Source organism: Drosophila subpulchrella, chromosome X, assembly GCF_014743375.2.
Source record: "Drosophila subpulchrella strain 33 F10 #4 breed RU33 chromosome X, RU_Dsub_v1.1 Primary Assembly, whole genome shotgun sequence".
NCBI lineage: Eukaryota > Metazoa > Arthropoda > Insecta > Diptera > Drosophilidae > Drosophila > Drosophila subpulchrella.
In genome coordinates, this window is record NC_050613.1 from 9,833,384 (window position 1) to 9,849,102 (window position 15,719).

The following is a 15,719-nucleotide window of genomic DNA, read 5'->3' on the forward strand; positions in this document are numbered from 1 at the left end:
GCCAAATCTGCCATGCTCGACTGCTGTTCAGATACACGAGCCGAGAAACAAATCGGAGATGGACGTGAGTTGAGGTTGTCTTGCAGGGAAACTCACGGCTAGATATAGTGAACTGTGGGGGAGTTATGCTTAGTAAGTACCTACACAAAAATAGAACAAAACGTAAGTGATTTGAAAGTGTAATAAATGGCATTCTACTGCTATACAAATAATTTATACAACCTGATTAATGCAAAATAATTGCATACAAATTTAATTGATATACTTAGAGATTCATTAAATTTAAATTATTTAGATTTTAAACCGTTTATCTATTTAAATATTTAAGACTCCTCAACTTAAATTTTATAAAATTATATCCATTTATTATTATATTTATTTTTTAATTTAATAATTTATATTTTAATTTAAATCAGAATATCTGTTACATATAATAAATCTTGGGGGCTTATAAGTATCCAAAAATTATTTGGATATGTAAATGTTTGAAAGTGGCTGATATTTTTCTCACATGCCCATAAAAGAAAAAACAAACTGGGGAATATTTCAATATAGAAAACCCTGGTATCTATTCCTTAAATACTCGTGATTTTCAGAATCGTGTCACGCAGCCATTTCCAAGGGAGTTACGAGTACGCGGCGCACTTGCTGTTATTGCTCCATGACTTAGTTTCATGCATCTGTCGTTTAGTGAAGTTCATTTTTAGTGCCCAAACTGGAGATACCAATGTATGTGACTCAGCGAAAAGATAAAGCCATGGTTAGAGAGGCTGAAAATATGAGAGAAGGGGTAGGGGGAGGGGGCGTAATTGTTATGTCACCCTACTTAGAGCTTTCTTCTGGGGGCGCTTGGCCAGGAGAAAGGGGAGGCGGCGGCACCTCTTCACTTTACCCAACTTTATTTTTTACTTCTTTTTTTTTTGGGGCCTCTTCTATTTTCACTTTTAATTGCCCTCGAGCAAAATTGTTGTTTGTTGATTGGGCAAATGGGCCCAAAAGAAATATTGCGTCTGGGGCAATGGGCGTATGGTATATAGTAGTACTTATGAAGACCAAAGAGCGAAGAGCGGTTAGTGCCGGAAACGCCAGCACCCCGTGTTTGAGCCCCCCAGAAAGTAACACTAATTGTAATTGTAGCGGAAATCGTTGATTAAATATGCACAGAAGCCTGGGAACCGAAAGTGTTTTGAGCCATTATGATGCATTAGTATTCATTAGAGAGTGATTTCTATTTGGTAAGAGGTGGATTGGTGGAGTTCCTTCGTCAACTGTTAATTTCCTAGGGATTTTAATTAATCAATTCTTTGTGGAGAAATATATTGTCAGCTGGTCCCTAATTTAAGCCCTAAATTTAAATCAATCCCAAGAACAAATTTCATATTTAAGGTTTGTATTCCCAAGATCCATCAAAGGCCTGGACCTCCCTTCAAGTTAAGATTGTGCCACTTGTCCCTCGAAGTGTAGCCCCTGACCAACGGAGGCCCTTTGCCTTCAAGTTGGACAAAAACCTAGAGAAGAAACAAAAACAAAAGACGGCAAGAAGTCTCACAACTCATTGCAAAAAAGTTTGACAAGTTTATTTGTGTCTTTAATGTCAAGTTTTATTTGTTTATTTGTGGAGGGGAAGCGGAGTTTCCTCGACATTCGCATGGAAAACTTGGATTGACCTTGCCCCATTAGATGGTGATATATCAAACGATCGTCACATCGTGGCTCCGTTAATTTTCGGGCATTGTATTGTGTGTGAGACTTTCGTCACTCGATTTGCACGTGGAAGTGGTTCAACATTTCGGCCTCAGGGACTGCTCGATTGGGAAATGTTCCAGTAAACACTAAAATCGGGTCAGCCAAAGATAACTGACCAAAGATAATACCAAACATTATACAACCTACAAAAAGAATGGCTTTTGTAATATGGTTTAGATAAGACCCCAATACATTTCCTAAGAAATAGTTAAAAATATAACTCATACGCAGTGTGGTCCTACCTATTTATTACTCAATCGCAAATTTTGTATTACCTATTTTGTAATTGCATTTATGTATTGTTTGAAAGTGTTGGCCAAAATTAAAAAATTGTAATCCTAGTGCTTCTCATTTCCTATCCTATATCATTTAAAAATATAATTGTTTAATATATTCAAATTTAAGTGATACACATTTAAAAGTAATAACGCGGCCTTTTCTTTGAAAATAATTACCGTTTCGTCATAACTCTTTCCGGTTATTGGCTTGTGTAACAATGCAAAATGCAACCAGGAAGAGGTGAGAAACGCAAACATGTGGCTGTCTTTAGCCCCCCAAAAAATATATATCTTTAGGCTTTCGGGGACCACAATCAAAACATCACCCCATAGGCAGAAATTGGAGCAATTTTGGCGGCTCCATCGATTGTCCATTAATACGAAAAACTAGTTGCGTTGTATATCCGTTCGATATCAGGTGTGTAATGTAATGTAATGACAATTACTTGGCAAAAATCGTGTTGTGGTTTGTCAATTGGCAAACACACATACACACCGTTCAAAATTTAAAAAAAAAACCGGTTGAACAATGAAAACAATCAACCAACAACTAAATGCCACAAATTTCACTTTGATCACCACTTTTTGTTAACTCCTCGGCTTATTTCAATGCCAAAAACTGGTCAATTGATTGCGGTTCTTCTGCCAGCTGTCTTTTCATGTCGAAGTTGAAGTCGATAATGTATTGTAAGTACAGTGAAGATTCTACAAGGCATACACAAGTGGAAAGTTATTTATGAAGTCTTTGTGTAAAGTATATATTGAATGGTTGAAAATAAGGTATATTGAGTTACAAGAAGCTTAGTGTTTTTAAAAGTAACGGTTATTATAGATTTCGGTTGAATACAATTTTATTTTATATCTAGTATTACTATCTTTCATTTGAAATTCTTAAACACTTTTGAAATTTTTCCAAATTTAACGGTAAGATTTAAATGAATCTATTACAATAGTTGCAGTAAAGGTTTAAGACCTTGCAAAGCGAGTTGGTTGTGAAACTGAATCGGTTAGTATCGGAAAAAAGGAAAGTCTCTGACTTGGAGTTAAAAAATTGACATTTTTCGACGTCCTACTGTGCATCTTGTTGACGTCTTTGCCGAAATGGCTTACGTGCGCAATCCCCAACTACACAACTGCAAAGCAACTCGAGGTGGAACCCGATTTTCGACTCAAAATCGAGCCCATCGTCCGCGGAGAGAAGTGCACATAACCGTAAAGTGAGCATGAAGGTCGTCTGGCGTCTGCAAGGAAATTCGAGCTCGAAGAAGAGGAAGAAGAGAAGGTATTGAGGAAAATAACGCAAATGTCAAATACACGCTTGTGTGGGAGCGAGAGGCAGGAGCTGCAAGCGGTTATATGTAACCGTTTCGCAATGCACAGCATCAGCCATCAACCGCAACCGCATCGCATGTGAATGTGATTGTGAATATGTATGTTCGTGGATGTGGGAGAGTGCGAAAGAGAGGCTCGCGAAACGGTAACCGTTTCACATTGCAAAATGTGCGCAGGCGCAACCGCTAAACGAAGCAGAGAGAGGGAGAGAGGGAGTGCCAAACGGTTACAGTTTTAAAAAGTTTTTCTAATTAAATTTATCAAAGACATCACCCCTCTAAGAAGTCTCAATTTATTAATTAAAAAGGGAATTTGATGAATTAAATAGAATTACAGCGACCTTTAAACAAGGATTTTATTTTCAAAAACACGGCTTCAAAAAAAATAAGACCAAGTAAAAATGTGAATTTTTCAAACCAAAAAAAAAACTGGGATAGGTTTCGCATTTGCGAATAAATAATGTCTATTATTGTGCTGCTAGGATATCAAATATAAGTGAACACAGGCGCATTAAATTGAATTAAATTTATGTGGCAACGTTCACTCTCAGAAATTGTTTTTAAAACCTTGCCGCCACGGCGAATGCAGTTGGATTCGCTGGATAAAAACGTGCGCATGCGCAACTGTTTGGCGGCAGCGACGCCGGCTGCCTCTGCCGCGGCTACCGCCTCTGCCGGCGCTGCAGCAGCGGAGACAAAACGTCGCAGGCCAGCGGCTTTTGTGGCTCAGAAACGCAGCGACTGCCAAGCGAGGCGGATGGCCTAAAAAAAAGCGAAACGGGCTGGCCAGGCGAATTACCCAGTGAACCGGTTAACCGATTATCCGTTATCCATTATCCATTACACGATTACTATTACCCGATGCAAAAAGACGCGCGCGGCCAAGCTAACTATTTCAATCACAATTTATTTATTTTTGTTTCTGTTTACCCAATGTGTTTTCGAGGCCTAAATGAAAGTGCAGAAAGGCAAGTGACTGTGAATGCGAACGTGACGACGGCACAGAGAGAAAATACCACTGATATCGGTCAACGATTCGCCAGTTTCTCATATCCATGGGTTTTTATTTACTTGAAATCTGTTCCTTTTAAAATATCAGAAAAATTCAGTAGCACTTCCATGAAGCTTTTTGTGGGCTGATGAAAATTAAGTGATAAAGATAAATTCACAAACAATCAAAAATAATATATGTTAGATCTTCGCGGCTTTAAAATACTTAAAGATTTTTTTGTATCTTAAGTTACTTACAAAAAATCCGTTTCATATTTAAAACAAATTTTTATTCCAATCATAAAAAATGAGCCTTGGAAAATTATTCAATTTACCTTTACCTTCGATTTCAAAGCCAGGATATGACCTACTTTAAATTAGCGTATTTTAATATTTTTGTTTTTCTCAGTGTGCTCTATTAGTGAATGCAAAAATCGAATAAAAGTGCAATGCAGTGACAGGCAACAAAGTGGATCAAGAGCCAAGGAAACGCCCAAAGAAGTTGTATAAGAAAGGGAATCCTTTCCCCGAATAAACCCCATAACCCCCGCTAAACCCATCCAAAGATCATGGTCGTAGTTCCCGCTCTGGGCGCCGCCGCCGTTTCCGTGGGCGGTCTGCTCTTCAAGGCGAGTGCCGCCTCCAAGGCGGCGGCGGCAGCGGGCGTGGCAGCGGCGGGCGCGTCCAAACTGGGCCTGGCCATCGCCGGCGCTATTAAGCTGGCCACCGCTGTCATTGGCGTCGGCAAACTGACCATCCTGCCCTTCCTGATAGCGGCCATCGCCTACTACAACTACGATCTCTTCGATCCGGAGAATCGACCCTTCAATGTCCAGCAAGTGGAGGTCGCCTACGACTTCATCATCATCGGCGGCGGTTCGGCGGGCACGGTCCTGGCCTCCAGACTATCGGAGATTCCCCACTGGAAGATCTTGCTCTTGGAGGCCGGAGGTCATGAGACTGAAATCTCCGATGTTCCTCTGCTCTCGCTCTATTTGCATAAAAGCAAAATGGATTGGAAATACCGGTGAGTCAACTTTACTGTGAAAGCACAACAAAAATTCCGAAAAATGGGTGACAATGTTATAAAGGTACGGAACTTGTATTCCTTAAAATGTTATATACAATTTATGAAATGGAATTAATGTTAAATTTAGTTATTTAGTATGTGTATGAAGTGTACACCGTTTATCCTTTAAATGTTAGGTAATACATTCTGATTTTTTTGAATTGTTCATACACCGCTTTAAATGTTTTATTTATAATGTGAATAAATAAATATATTTCTGAGTTCATTAGTGATAAAGTGATTAAACATTTAAAAAAAGGTTTATAGTTCAAATTAAGGTAAAGCAGGCACAAAATAACTTCCTGGTGCTTATGTCGCGCACATGTTTTAATTACTTACATTTTTAGAGTACTTTTGTGGGTCAAAGTGCTGATGGGTGGGGTCAAATGCCTGGCCTTAGCAGTGGCCCGGTATGTTTATTGTTTGCGCCCCTTTTTACCAGCTCATCCCAATGACTTTACCATTTTCCAAAAGCTGGCGACAACAATCAACGAATTCTGCCATATGTATATGCAAATCTCGCCGGGTGATCCATACATCGATGAGTTGCCGGCCATCATTAGCATTCGGCATAGACCCAGACAACTCAAACTGGGCGGGGGTCTTGGGTTTCGGGGTTCGGGTTCAGGTGACTAAAGACTAAAGACTCAAGACGTTGATGATGATGGTGCCAAAGGCTGGATTCGTTTAGTTAGCAACCGTCTGCCAAATTTCAAACTATTTGCAAGCTCTCTTCACACGCAAACAGCAAAACGATTTCAGCACTCGCCGAAAAGAAAGGGAAAACGAACCCAACGGACTAATAAGACTTACTGACATTTCGCATTATGCAGAAAATGTTTATTTGAAATAAATTTGGGATGGGTTTTTGGGAGACCATTAAGATATTTTATGTGGCCTATTCACTCGTTATTATCTTTGATATATATGCATGTTTAAATCAGTGAAATTCTTGTTTATGCATTTCCTAAATAATATATATTATCTGTGAGTGTGATTTAAATATACAGTATGTCACTTGCCTACATATCATTTTAAGATTTTTCCTTCTCAGTTCTCGAAAAATAAATTCAAATTCCTTTACCTATTTTTATGAACACAATTTTTCACAATACTTTACTTCCTTTATTGTCGAAATAGATTTTAGATCTATAAATAGTTACCTAAAAAGTCCTTTTAAAATAGCTTTAATTATTTTTGTATTGTTCATCACTTTCCCTTTTGTTTCTTATTATCGTAAATTTCTTGTTTCATTCTCAAGTATTTCCTTTCATTTTAATTGTTAAACAATTTCTCGTAACACTATTAACACAAATTACTTTACGACAGTTTTCATTTCATTCCTCTCGATTTATGGCTTCGGCTCTCTAGTGTTCCAATTTCTCGGATCTTTCACTTTTCCCCGGCCCACTTTCCACCGTTCCCCGTCCACCGTCCACCTCCCTCCAGAATGTTCCAATTAGGTAAAGACAAACGTACACCATTTACCATTTACCAGTAGCATCTCGATGGATCATCTTCCCCATTTTGTGTCTCGCTTTCAAAGAGCAATTAAGTGCGGCTTTATATGGCGGCTCGAGCCTCCATTAGACAGAAAATGTTGGCTTAACAATAATGGGAAAATGATCAGTGCTTCTGGGACTGATTCAAATTAGAACGGGCTACCGTTAGACAAGCCTGTCCCGAGGCCTAATTTGTTAAGTTTTTAGGTTTTAATTTTCCGGGTTGGGTCCCTCGTTTCATTCAGATCGTTTTCTATCTCACGGCATTTCATCAATAACAGCTGATGCTGATCATCAACGGCCACCTGTGGGTCCACCGGGTCTCGAATTAACAAATCGAACCCCGCTGCTTAATTATTCATGAGTATTTTGGCATTTTTTTTTCGACGGAATTTTGTTGGAGCGTGTTACCAATACCATAATCCAATTAACTGTTTAATATGACAAGGGGCCGGGCTTTGGATTGGGCTGGGCCTATAGGCCTAGCGGCGATTTCCGTTCGCGTTTCTCCATGGGTCTTCTTTCTTCTTCGTTTCGACTTGGAGTTTCACTTTCAGAATGCCACAGCCATTGGTATTCCCATTCCCCTGCACACTTTGCATTATATTTCCTTTCCATTTCCATTCCTTTTCCAAATTCCATCTAATTTTGCGTAATTGAATGCAATATGCGGTTAAGTGCATGCGAAATAAATCATAAGGTGTCAGAAGAAACAATAGTCACACCGGGAGAAATATGATTTTCATCTTCCTGTTGAGGTTTTTAGATATGCGTATTATTATATCTGCAGGATCCAGTTTATATACCACCAGTTTGAATATCATACTATCATATCATACTATTAGATGTTACCTAAAATGAAATGAACCTGTTAGTTCAGTTAATCCTTTAGTATTTTGCCACAATAGCTTGTGCTTACATTTGACTTAATTATTCTAAGAATTCAGATCATCTTTCCATTTTTGCTAGGATTCAACCTAGTTCGAAATCTCTTAAAACAGCCAAAAGTCGTTCAGTGCATAGAAGAGCATAAAAACAAAACCCAAACTAAGTGCATCTGGTGTGGCAATACAATCGAGTGTGTTTCTGAGTCATTGCATCATTGGCAAACTCGGGAGAGTCGGTAGCCAGTATCTGCATTTTTGTATCTCAGTACTTGTATCTCGGGCCTCCCAACTCCAGTCAGCTGGATCCCGAGAGAGAGATGAATATACAGACATGCGAAGTATATGAAAAAGAGTGAGTCTTGAGTGTTTGTTTTGGGTGCAATGTGTACGAAACGACACTCGAAAATCGCCTTACAAGCAACGGGAAATTCAGTCAACAGACTGCATAGAAATTGAAACTGAATTAAAAAAAAGACTTGGCAATCAGTCTCACGTCAATCATCGCCAGTAATCTTGATTGACTCACTCATGGGCGAAAAAGTTTCACCCGCCTGAGAAAGTCACTAAATTGGTGTCATCAACTTTGTATTTTTTTTGGGTTCAGTGTCAAATTTATGGGGTTCAAGGTCGTGGTAAGCGATGATTAGACTGTTCTTTTTATATTAGCTGATATTGAGAATGATAATCTTTGGGTTTAATATAAAATAAATTAATAAACGGATGTAGATAGTAAATGTCCCGGAAACTGCAATAAAAGGCACCAAAGACTCAAATATTTAAATTGTGTGCTTGAATAAATAATCTTAAAAAATGTTTTTTAAATACTAAAAAATACCTCTTGCGACACTGATAAAAAAACCCAACCATTTGCAATCAGCTTCGCGTGCGATTACAGGATAAATGCATTAAAGTTTACGACTTGCCGCTAAATATTTCATAAGCCACTCGAGTGCAACGATCGTTGCGAGTCATTTGAAAGTATTCAAATTCGCAGCAGGCAACAGTAGATGCCGCCTAAAACCAACAATGATTCTACAGGGTAAACAGGCTACGAGGCGGGGGAGTTGAGTTGGGATGGAGGGACCCAAGCCGACTCGTTAGCCCCCGGAAACAACCCATCTGTTGTGCATTCCCCTTCGAGGCGATTATGCAAGACGAGTTGGCGATGACCCCCAGCCTTATCGGCATCATTAAATTCCCTCCTCGCGTTCGTGAATGCCAGAGATATTTTGGCATCCACAGAGGAGACGACCGACACGCCCCTGACAGATTCGGGTTCGCATTTTAAATGCAAGCTGCAAGCGGATATCATGTGGCAACTACACGGGGAGAAAGTAGGTGAATGCTATGAGGAATAACCTTCAAAAAGATTTTTTTTTAAATATAAACCTTTATATTTGTGGGTAACATTTGCTTTGAAATTTCTTATTCTTGGTGAAAAATATCATTCAGTTTGATAAGTTTTGATACAAGATCCAAGCTATTAGAACACAATTCCTTAGCTTAAAACTTCTCGCAGTGTTCATTCTGAGATCGGGATATCCTACGCCGGTCCAGTCCAATTTCCCAACACAAAACCGGATCGCATCGAAACAGAGTTGCTCCGAGCGGTATGGTAAAGTGGGTTAGGCGGTCTGCAGGTCTACAAGTTTGGAAACGAAACGAAATGAAATGAAACGAAACGAAATGAAATGGAACGGCGCTGATACTTGGCAATTGCACCTGAATGGCCCGGTTGCCAATCGCCAAAAGCCAAAAAGCCGATGGTGAGGAGAGTGGCTACGTGAGCCGGTTAAATGGACAGGCTTCGGTGGGTCGTCATACTCGAGACTAGTGCCTCGTAGCTCGAATTGTGTCAACCGGGCAATAAAAACGCAAAATAAAAGAGACAACTGCAGTTCGCCATGCCCAAAAAGAAGAACCACCGATAAACACTAAATATTGGCATGGTTATTGATATAGTGTATGATGATTTTACACAATCGAAAACACGAAATTTGTTATACCATCAGACGGATCGCAAATATTTGCTGTTAATCTAATTAACACCAATGGATTGGTTAGCTGGGAGATTATGCAAAACTGGAGTGAGTGGTCGGCGAAAATCAAGGCAATCTTCCTTAATAATAAAAAATATAATAACGTATTAATGAGAAAGCTAAAAAAGATTTGATATTGCTTACAAAAGTAAATGGTTAGAAAAAAGTAAAACGCTAAATATTTTAGACCTAAGCCTTATAATAGCATATCCGCAATCCAACATTTTGGTACTCGAGTTGCCTTTTCAACATTTTTCCCACAATTCATTAAGCTATTATTTCATATATGATGAACCTTTTCGTTAATAAATCACTTGAAATCGTTGCCATTTTACAGCCTAATGCGGCCGCTAAGTGATTTTATACGGCAATCGACAGGTGTTCCATCCGAATGCGTTTCACCTTATTTTGTTTCTTGGGCTGGGGAACTACGATGAGGCCTTAACCAACTTTCGGTTAACGAGCATTAAACAATTACGAAAATAATGCAATCAACTCGAATTTTCGGCATGCATATTCATTTCATCAGCGGCAATTATGATTGTTAAGCCAGTGAATGTCCCTAATGCGTGTTTCTTAAGTCCACAGTTTCTAGATTAGCAGTTTCTTCCAAAAAAAACTTTATCAGCTTCATCAAATGAAACACCGCTCATAAGACTTTTAGGGTTATGTCGCTATATTTATTGGATGATTTTTGGAGAAAACGATCAGGATTGATCATTTTCCAAAGGTCATATAATTGGTGTTGCTTATAAGTATACCGAATAGTTTTGAATTGTTTTAAAATTTCCCAGACTAATAAATAAAATTTTATTTATTAAATTTAAATACCATGTTATTCAAACTATATCCTTGTCTCTAATGAAATGAATAACACCAAAATACTTTAAATAATATCTTAAATTTGTGGTTGTGGCAGCTTCCATATTTCTATTGTTTTGTCACTCTAAAATAACTTCCAATACTTTCTGAAATTTGAGCCATATTTCCATTTCTAAATAATTACCTTTAAGGAGATATTTACGAGCCCCACAAAAAAAGTTGAAAAAAAAACCAAACGAAATGAGTTAATAATTTCTTACGTTTATGTGAGTAAACTGTTAAATGGCTAATAAAAGTCAAACAAATTGCGTCAGTTGGGCGTCTCAGATGTGGAAGTCGAGGCCGGAGTGGAAGCGAAAGTTTTTTTTCTCTATTTTCTTGCCAGCGAGCTTCGATGTGTGTTTGGCACCTGTATCTTTGAGATATGGCCGGAGCACGTAGCCAATATGTCAGTATGCCGAACAATGTGCCACAGTGGGGTTACAGTGGCGCGAATTGATATTAATGGCTCGTCAACGGTCGCCAAGGGTTAAAACATGGGGGAAATATTCATCACCGATCTGGGCAGCATGTCGTTTGCTAATTACCCTTACCCTTATCCCCAGACTCCACCTTGGAGAAATAAAAAAAGGGGGGAGGACAGGTTTTTACACCCTACCCGCAAAAGATGCAAATGCATTCGAGACAAGCTGATGATGGACCATGGAGAGCCTGAGGTTGAACACTAATCCACCGGTTGGAATCGACTGACATCTTCATTACAGACGTGAAATTTTAACCACAGGTTTTCGTATTAAAAAAGATATTACGCCGTATGCAGATACATATAAAGTCCATGATGTTGTATACAAAAAACAATAATATTAAAGGAATCCATGGGTTCTGAAGGGAGGCTATTAAAATTGTACAGAAAACAAGAGAGAACGCCATAGTCTTACAACTTTTTAATGAATGACCCGAATTAAACATCTTTTGGCATGCAGTTGGACATTGATAATCAAAACTAAATCCCAATTAAATTTTTAAATTTAAAATAATATTCAAAAATGTGGGAGACATTAGCGTTAATGGTAACATTACCAAAAAATATGATCTCTAGAGGAAGATCTTTAAAATCATCAAGAATATTGGCTTTATACTGCATCATTAATACTGAATACTACAAAAATCTCAATGGATTGATGGGTGTTACCAACGTCGTTGCCAGATTTATTATTTAAACTTTACACTTTTTCTCTTTGCTTTTGGCACGCTTTGTTAGCCAAGTAAAATCATTGCTGACCAAGTTTTCCGCAACTGACATTTGATTTCCGTTTGTTTTCGTCGTCGTGCCTTTCTCAGCCGAATGCGGTTAACTTGGCTAAGTCGCCTCTTGATTGTTGCCTGTCACTGGTAATTTGTATTTTCATTAACGACAACAAAAAAGTCTTCCTATATGTTTAGCACCGGGTATAATGGGCACCCAAAAGAAATGGAATTCGGATTTAGATTCGGAACGGGGAGAAAAGTAAAAAAAAAAAAAGCTCTATAGTTGTCAAACCGTTTTGTTGGCCAATTTGTCCGTTTGTATTGGCTGCACTCACGGCAGGAAAATATTTGGATAATGCTGGGAACTCTGGAAAGAGATTATTATCTCAACAAATGCGTAACTACGGCTGGGATATCAGCTAATTGGTAGAGCTTGAAATTGCTGGGTGAAAATTATCGTGTTTTTCTCTGTTTTGGTTGAGGTTTCCTTTTATTATTTCTTCCCACTTGTAAAAAAAATATAGTATTGCACTGCTTGACTTCCTCTTTGGGTTATTGACACTAAGCTTTCTTTCAAAGTAATTCTAAATAGTCTTTATTTTAAAGTTTTCCTAATTGGTTAGTTTATAATTACAAATTTTTATGGCCCATTTAAATCCTTTTTTACATTTGAATAACAACTTAAAGCTGGCTGAAATGTGGTTTTTTTAATCCATGCTTGGGCAACTTTTTTGACATTTTTCAAAGCAACCTCGAAGTGCTATAAGCCACACTTTAAATGCCACTTGTAGATACTTAATACTCGTACTCAAAGATACTCGCGTACTTGTACTCATGGATATTTTCATTTTAAAGGGCAAAAGGGAGGTCGCTCGGTTCATTGCCTCATGGATATTTCAGAGATTGGCCTAATGGGCGTTTAACACGGGCTTTTGTGTATGTGTTGTAATAAAGTTGGCCACTGGGCAATTTGGCTATTTAAGTTGTGTTTTTTTTTTTTTGGGAGTGGGCGTGGCATCTCTTGACTAATGCGCTTTCATTGTCGCTTTGTTTACTTGCCCACAAAAGTTATCGGATATCTCTATCTTTTGGTTGTTTGGCGAGATTCGCTAATTGCTTTCACCCAGTGGTAATCTTCGGGGCTACTGCATACCTATACTTTTGATAGATTGTTATATAATTTCGGAATGCTCAGTTTAATGTTTTCTTTGAGTCTCGAAATATCTTCTATATACATCATTATTTTTTTACAGAACCCAACCCCAATCGACGGCCTGTCAGGCGATGAAGGACAAACGCTGCTGTTGGACGAGAGGAAAGGTTTTGGGTGGCTCCAGTGTGCTCAACACGATGCTCTATATCAGGGGAAATAGACGGGACTTTGACCAGTGGGCGGATTTCGGAAATCCAGGATGGTCATACGAGGAGATCCTGCCCTATTTCAGGAAGTCTGAGGACCAGCGGAATCCCTACTTGGCCAGGAACAAGCGCTACCATGGCACAGGTGAGTCCTCGCATATCCAAATGTGATCTCTTAGTGTCCAATTAAAGCGCCTAGATTGCAAAAAAAAATCTCTAAGTTTTAAATATATGTTAGCTTGTGGCTGTCATTAATCATTTCTCGTTGAGAGACTGTAAATGTCTTTTAAAAAATCTTTACCAAGCCATAAATAATTTTTTGCGGCAATAACTCTTTGTGCTTTTTCTCTTTGAAAGCAGTAGCAACAACTTTTCAATTTCTGAAGTTATTTGGGAGTGAAATAGAAATTTAAGAAAAGCGAAAATATCAACAAAGCTTGTTAACTACATATTTATGGGTTAGTGCTATAATTTTTATCACTTTTTAAATAAGCAACTGATTTATACATCTCCAGCCACATTTTAAAGATATAAATACATAGGTGTGAAATTAAATTTCTGAATTGGACAAGCAGAGATCAAAATTTGAGCTCAATATTAACCAGGCCTGTTACGTTTTTCACTTTCAAGTATTTTACTCAAATTCGATATGCCGATTTAAAACTATTTTCATAATGGTTCTATTGAACTGGTTCAAATTCAAATCGAATTCGACAAAATATTTCGAAAGTAAGACCCAGAACAGTCCTTATAAAAGGCATAACTAATGATATGAAATATTTTTAGGTGGCCTTTGGACAGTTCAGGACTCCCCGTACAACACACCCATTGGTCCGGCTTTCCTGCAGGCTGGCGAGGAGATGGGCTACGACATCGTGGACGTGAATGGAGAACAGCAGACGGGCTTCGGATTCTACCAGTTCAACATGCGACGCGGTTCGCGCAGCTCCACGGCCAAATCCTTCCTGCGACCAGCTCGTCTGCGATCCAACCTCCATGTGGCCCTTTTCTCGCACGTGACTAAGGTGCTCACAGATCCCCATACGAAACGGGCGACGGGAGTTCAGTTCATCCGGGATGGAAGATTGCAGAATGTCTACGCCACCAGGGAGGTGATCCTGTCGGCGGGAGCCATAGGATCGCCACACCTGATGATGCTTTCGGGGATCGGACACGGCGAGGAGTTGGGCCGGTTGGGCATTCCCCTGGTGCAGCATTTGCCGGGCGTGGGACAGAATCTTCAGGATCATATTGCCGTCGGCGGCATAGCCTTCCTCATCGACTATCCCATTTCGATTGTGATGAAGCGTATGGTGAATATCAATACGGCTTTGAGGTATGCCATTACGGAGGATGGCCCCCTGACCTCCAGCATAGGTTTGGAGGCAGTGGCCTTCATCAACACCAAGTATGCGAATGCCAGTGACGACTGGCCCGACATGAACTTCATGATGACCTCGGCCTCGGTGATGTCGGACGGGGGCACCCAGGTGAAGACGGCCCACGGCCTGACCGATGAGTTCTACCAGGAGGTCTTTGGGGAGGTCAACAATCGCGACGTCTTTGGTGTTTTCCCCATGATGCTGAGGCCCAAGAGTAGGGGCTACATAAAGCTGGCCTCGAAGAATCCGCTGCGATATCCGCTGCTGTACCACAACTACCTCACCCATCCGGATGATGTGAATGTCCTGAGGGAGGGCGTCAAGGCGGCCGTGGCCATGGGTGAAACGGAGGCGATGAAGAGATTTGGGGCCCGATTCTGGAATAAGCCCCTGCCGAACTGCAAGCACCTGACCCTGTTCACCGACGACTATTGGAATTGCTTCATCAGGCAGTACACGATGACGATATACCATATGAGCGGGACGGCCAAGATGGGTCCACCCTCGGATCCCTGGGCGGTGGTGGATCCTCAACTGAGGGTCTACGGCATTCCGGGGCTAAGGGTCATAGATGCCAGCATAATGCCGGCCATCACGAATGGCAATATCCACGCACCGGTGGTGATGATCGGCGAGAAGGGCGCCGATATGATAAAGCAACTGTGGCTGACCCCCACCACTGGCCCGGCGGGGGTCCAAGGTCAGGGACCGAGCCCGCGGCAAGGTCACAATACCAGCCCCCCGCCACGAACCCAGTGGCGGAGTAGACGATCGTTAAATTCAACCAGTGAAAACTTGGACATTGGAACATCACCAGTTCATCAATGGCCACTGCCAAGGTCGTAGTATATTAACAGGGGGGGGTTTATTTTTTTAGCAAGAGGTCAGGGGGGTGCGTAGGGGTGTTTGGTTCACCGGGGGGTTAGCACAAATTTCCGCCTTCGAAATAAATTTAATTTATTAAGCTCAATTTGCTTCTCATTCTCACTGTCTTTCGCTCTCTAGCCAAAAAAATAAAAGAACAAATATACTGCCCTGTCCTAATAAAACCCCCTGCCTCCTCCAC

General features: G+C 40.1%; 2 protein-coding genes across 4 annotated transcripts in view; one reads left to right on the top strand and one right to left on the bottom strand.

Annotated features, from left to right (window-relative positions):
- Nucleotides 1-15,719, bottom strand: part of LOC119558236 (flotillin-2) — a 104,360-nt gene that overhangs the window by 36,241 nt on the left and 52,400 nt on the right. The gene's annotated exons all lie outside the window — the stretch shown is intronic.
- LOC119558225 (glucose dehydrogenase [FAD, quinone]) lies at nucleotides 4,122-15,499 on the top strand. Its single transcript, XM_037871543.1, has 4 exons — nucleotides 4,122-4,165; nucleotides 4,755-5,372; nucleotides 13,166-13,416; nucleotides 14,058-15,499. The coding sequence occupies exons 2-4, from the start codon at nucleotides 4,915-4,917 to the stop codon at nucleotides 15,497-15,499; spliced, it is 2,151 nt and encodes a 716-aa protein (XP_037727471.1). The 5' UTR covers nucleotides 4,122-4,165; nucleotides 4,755-4,914.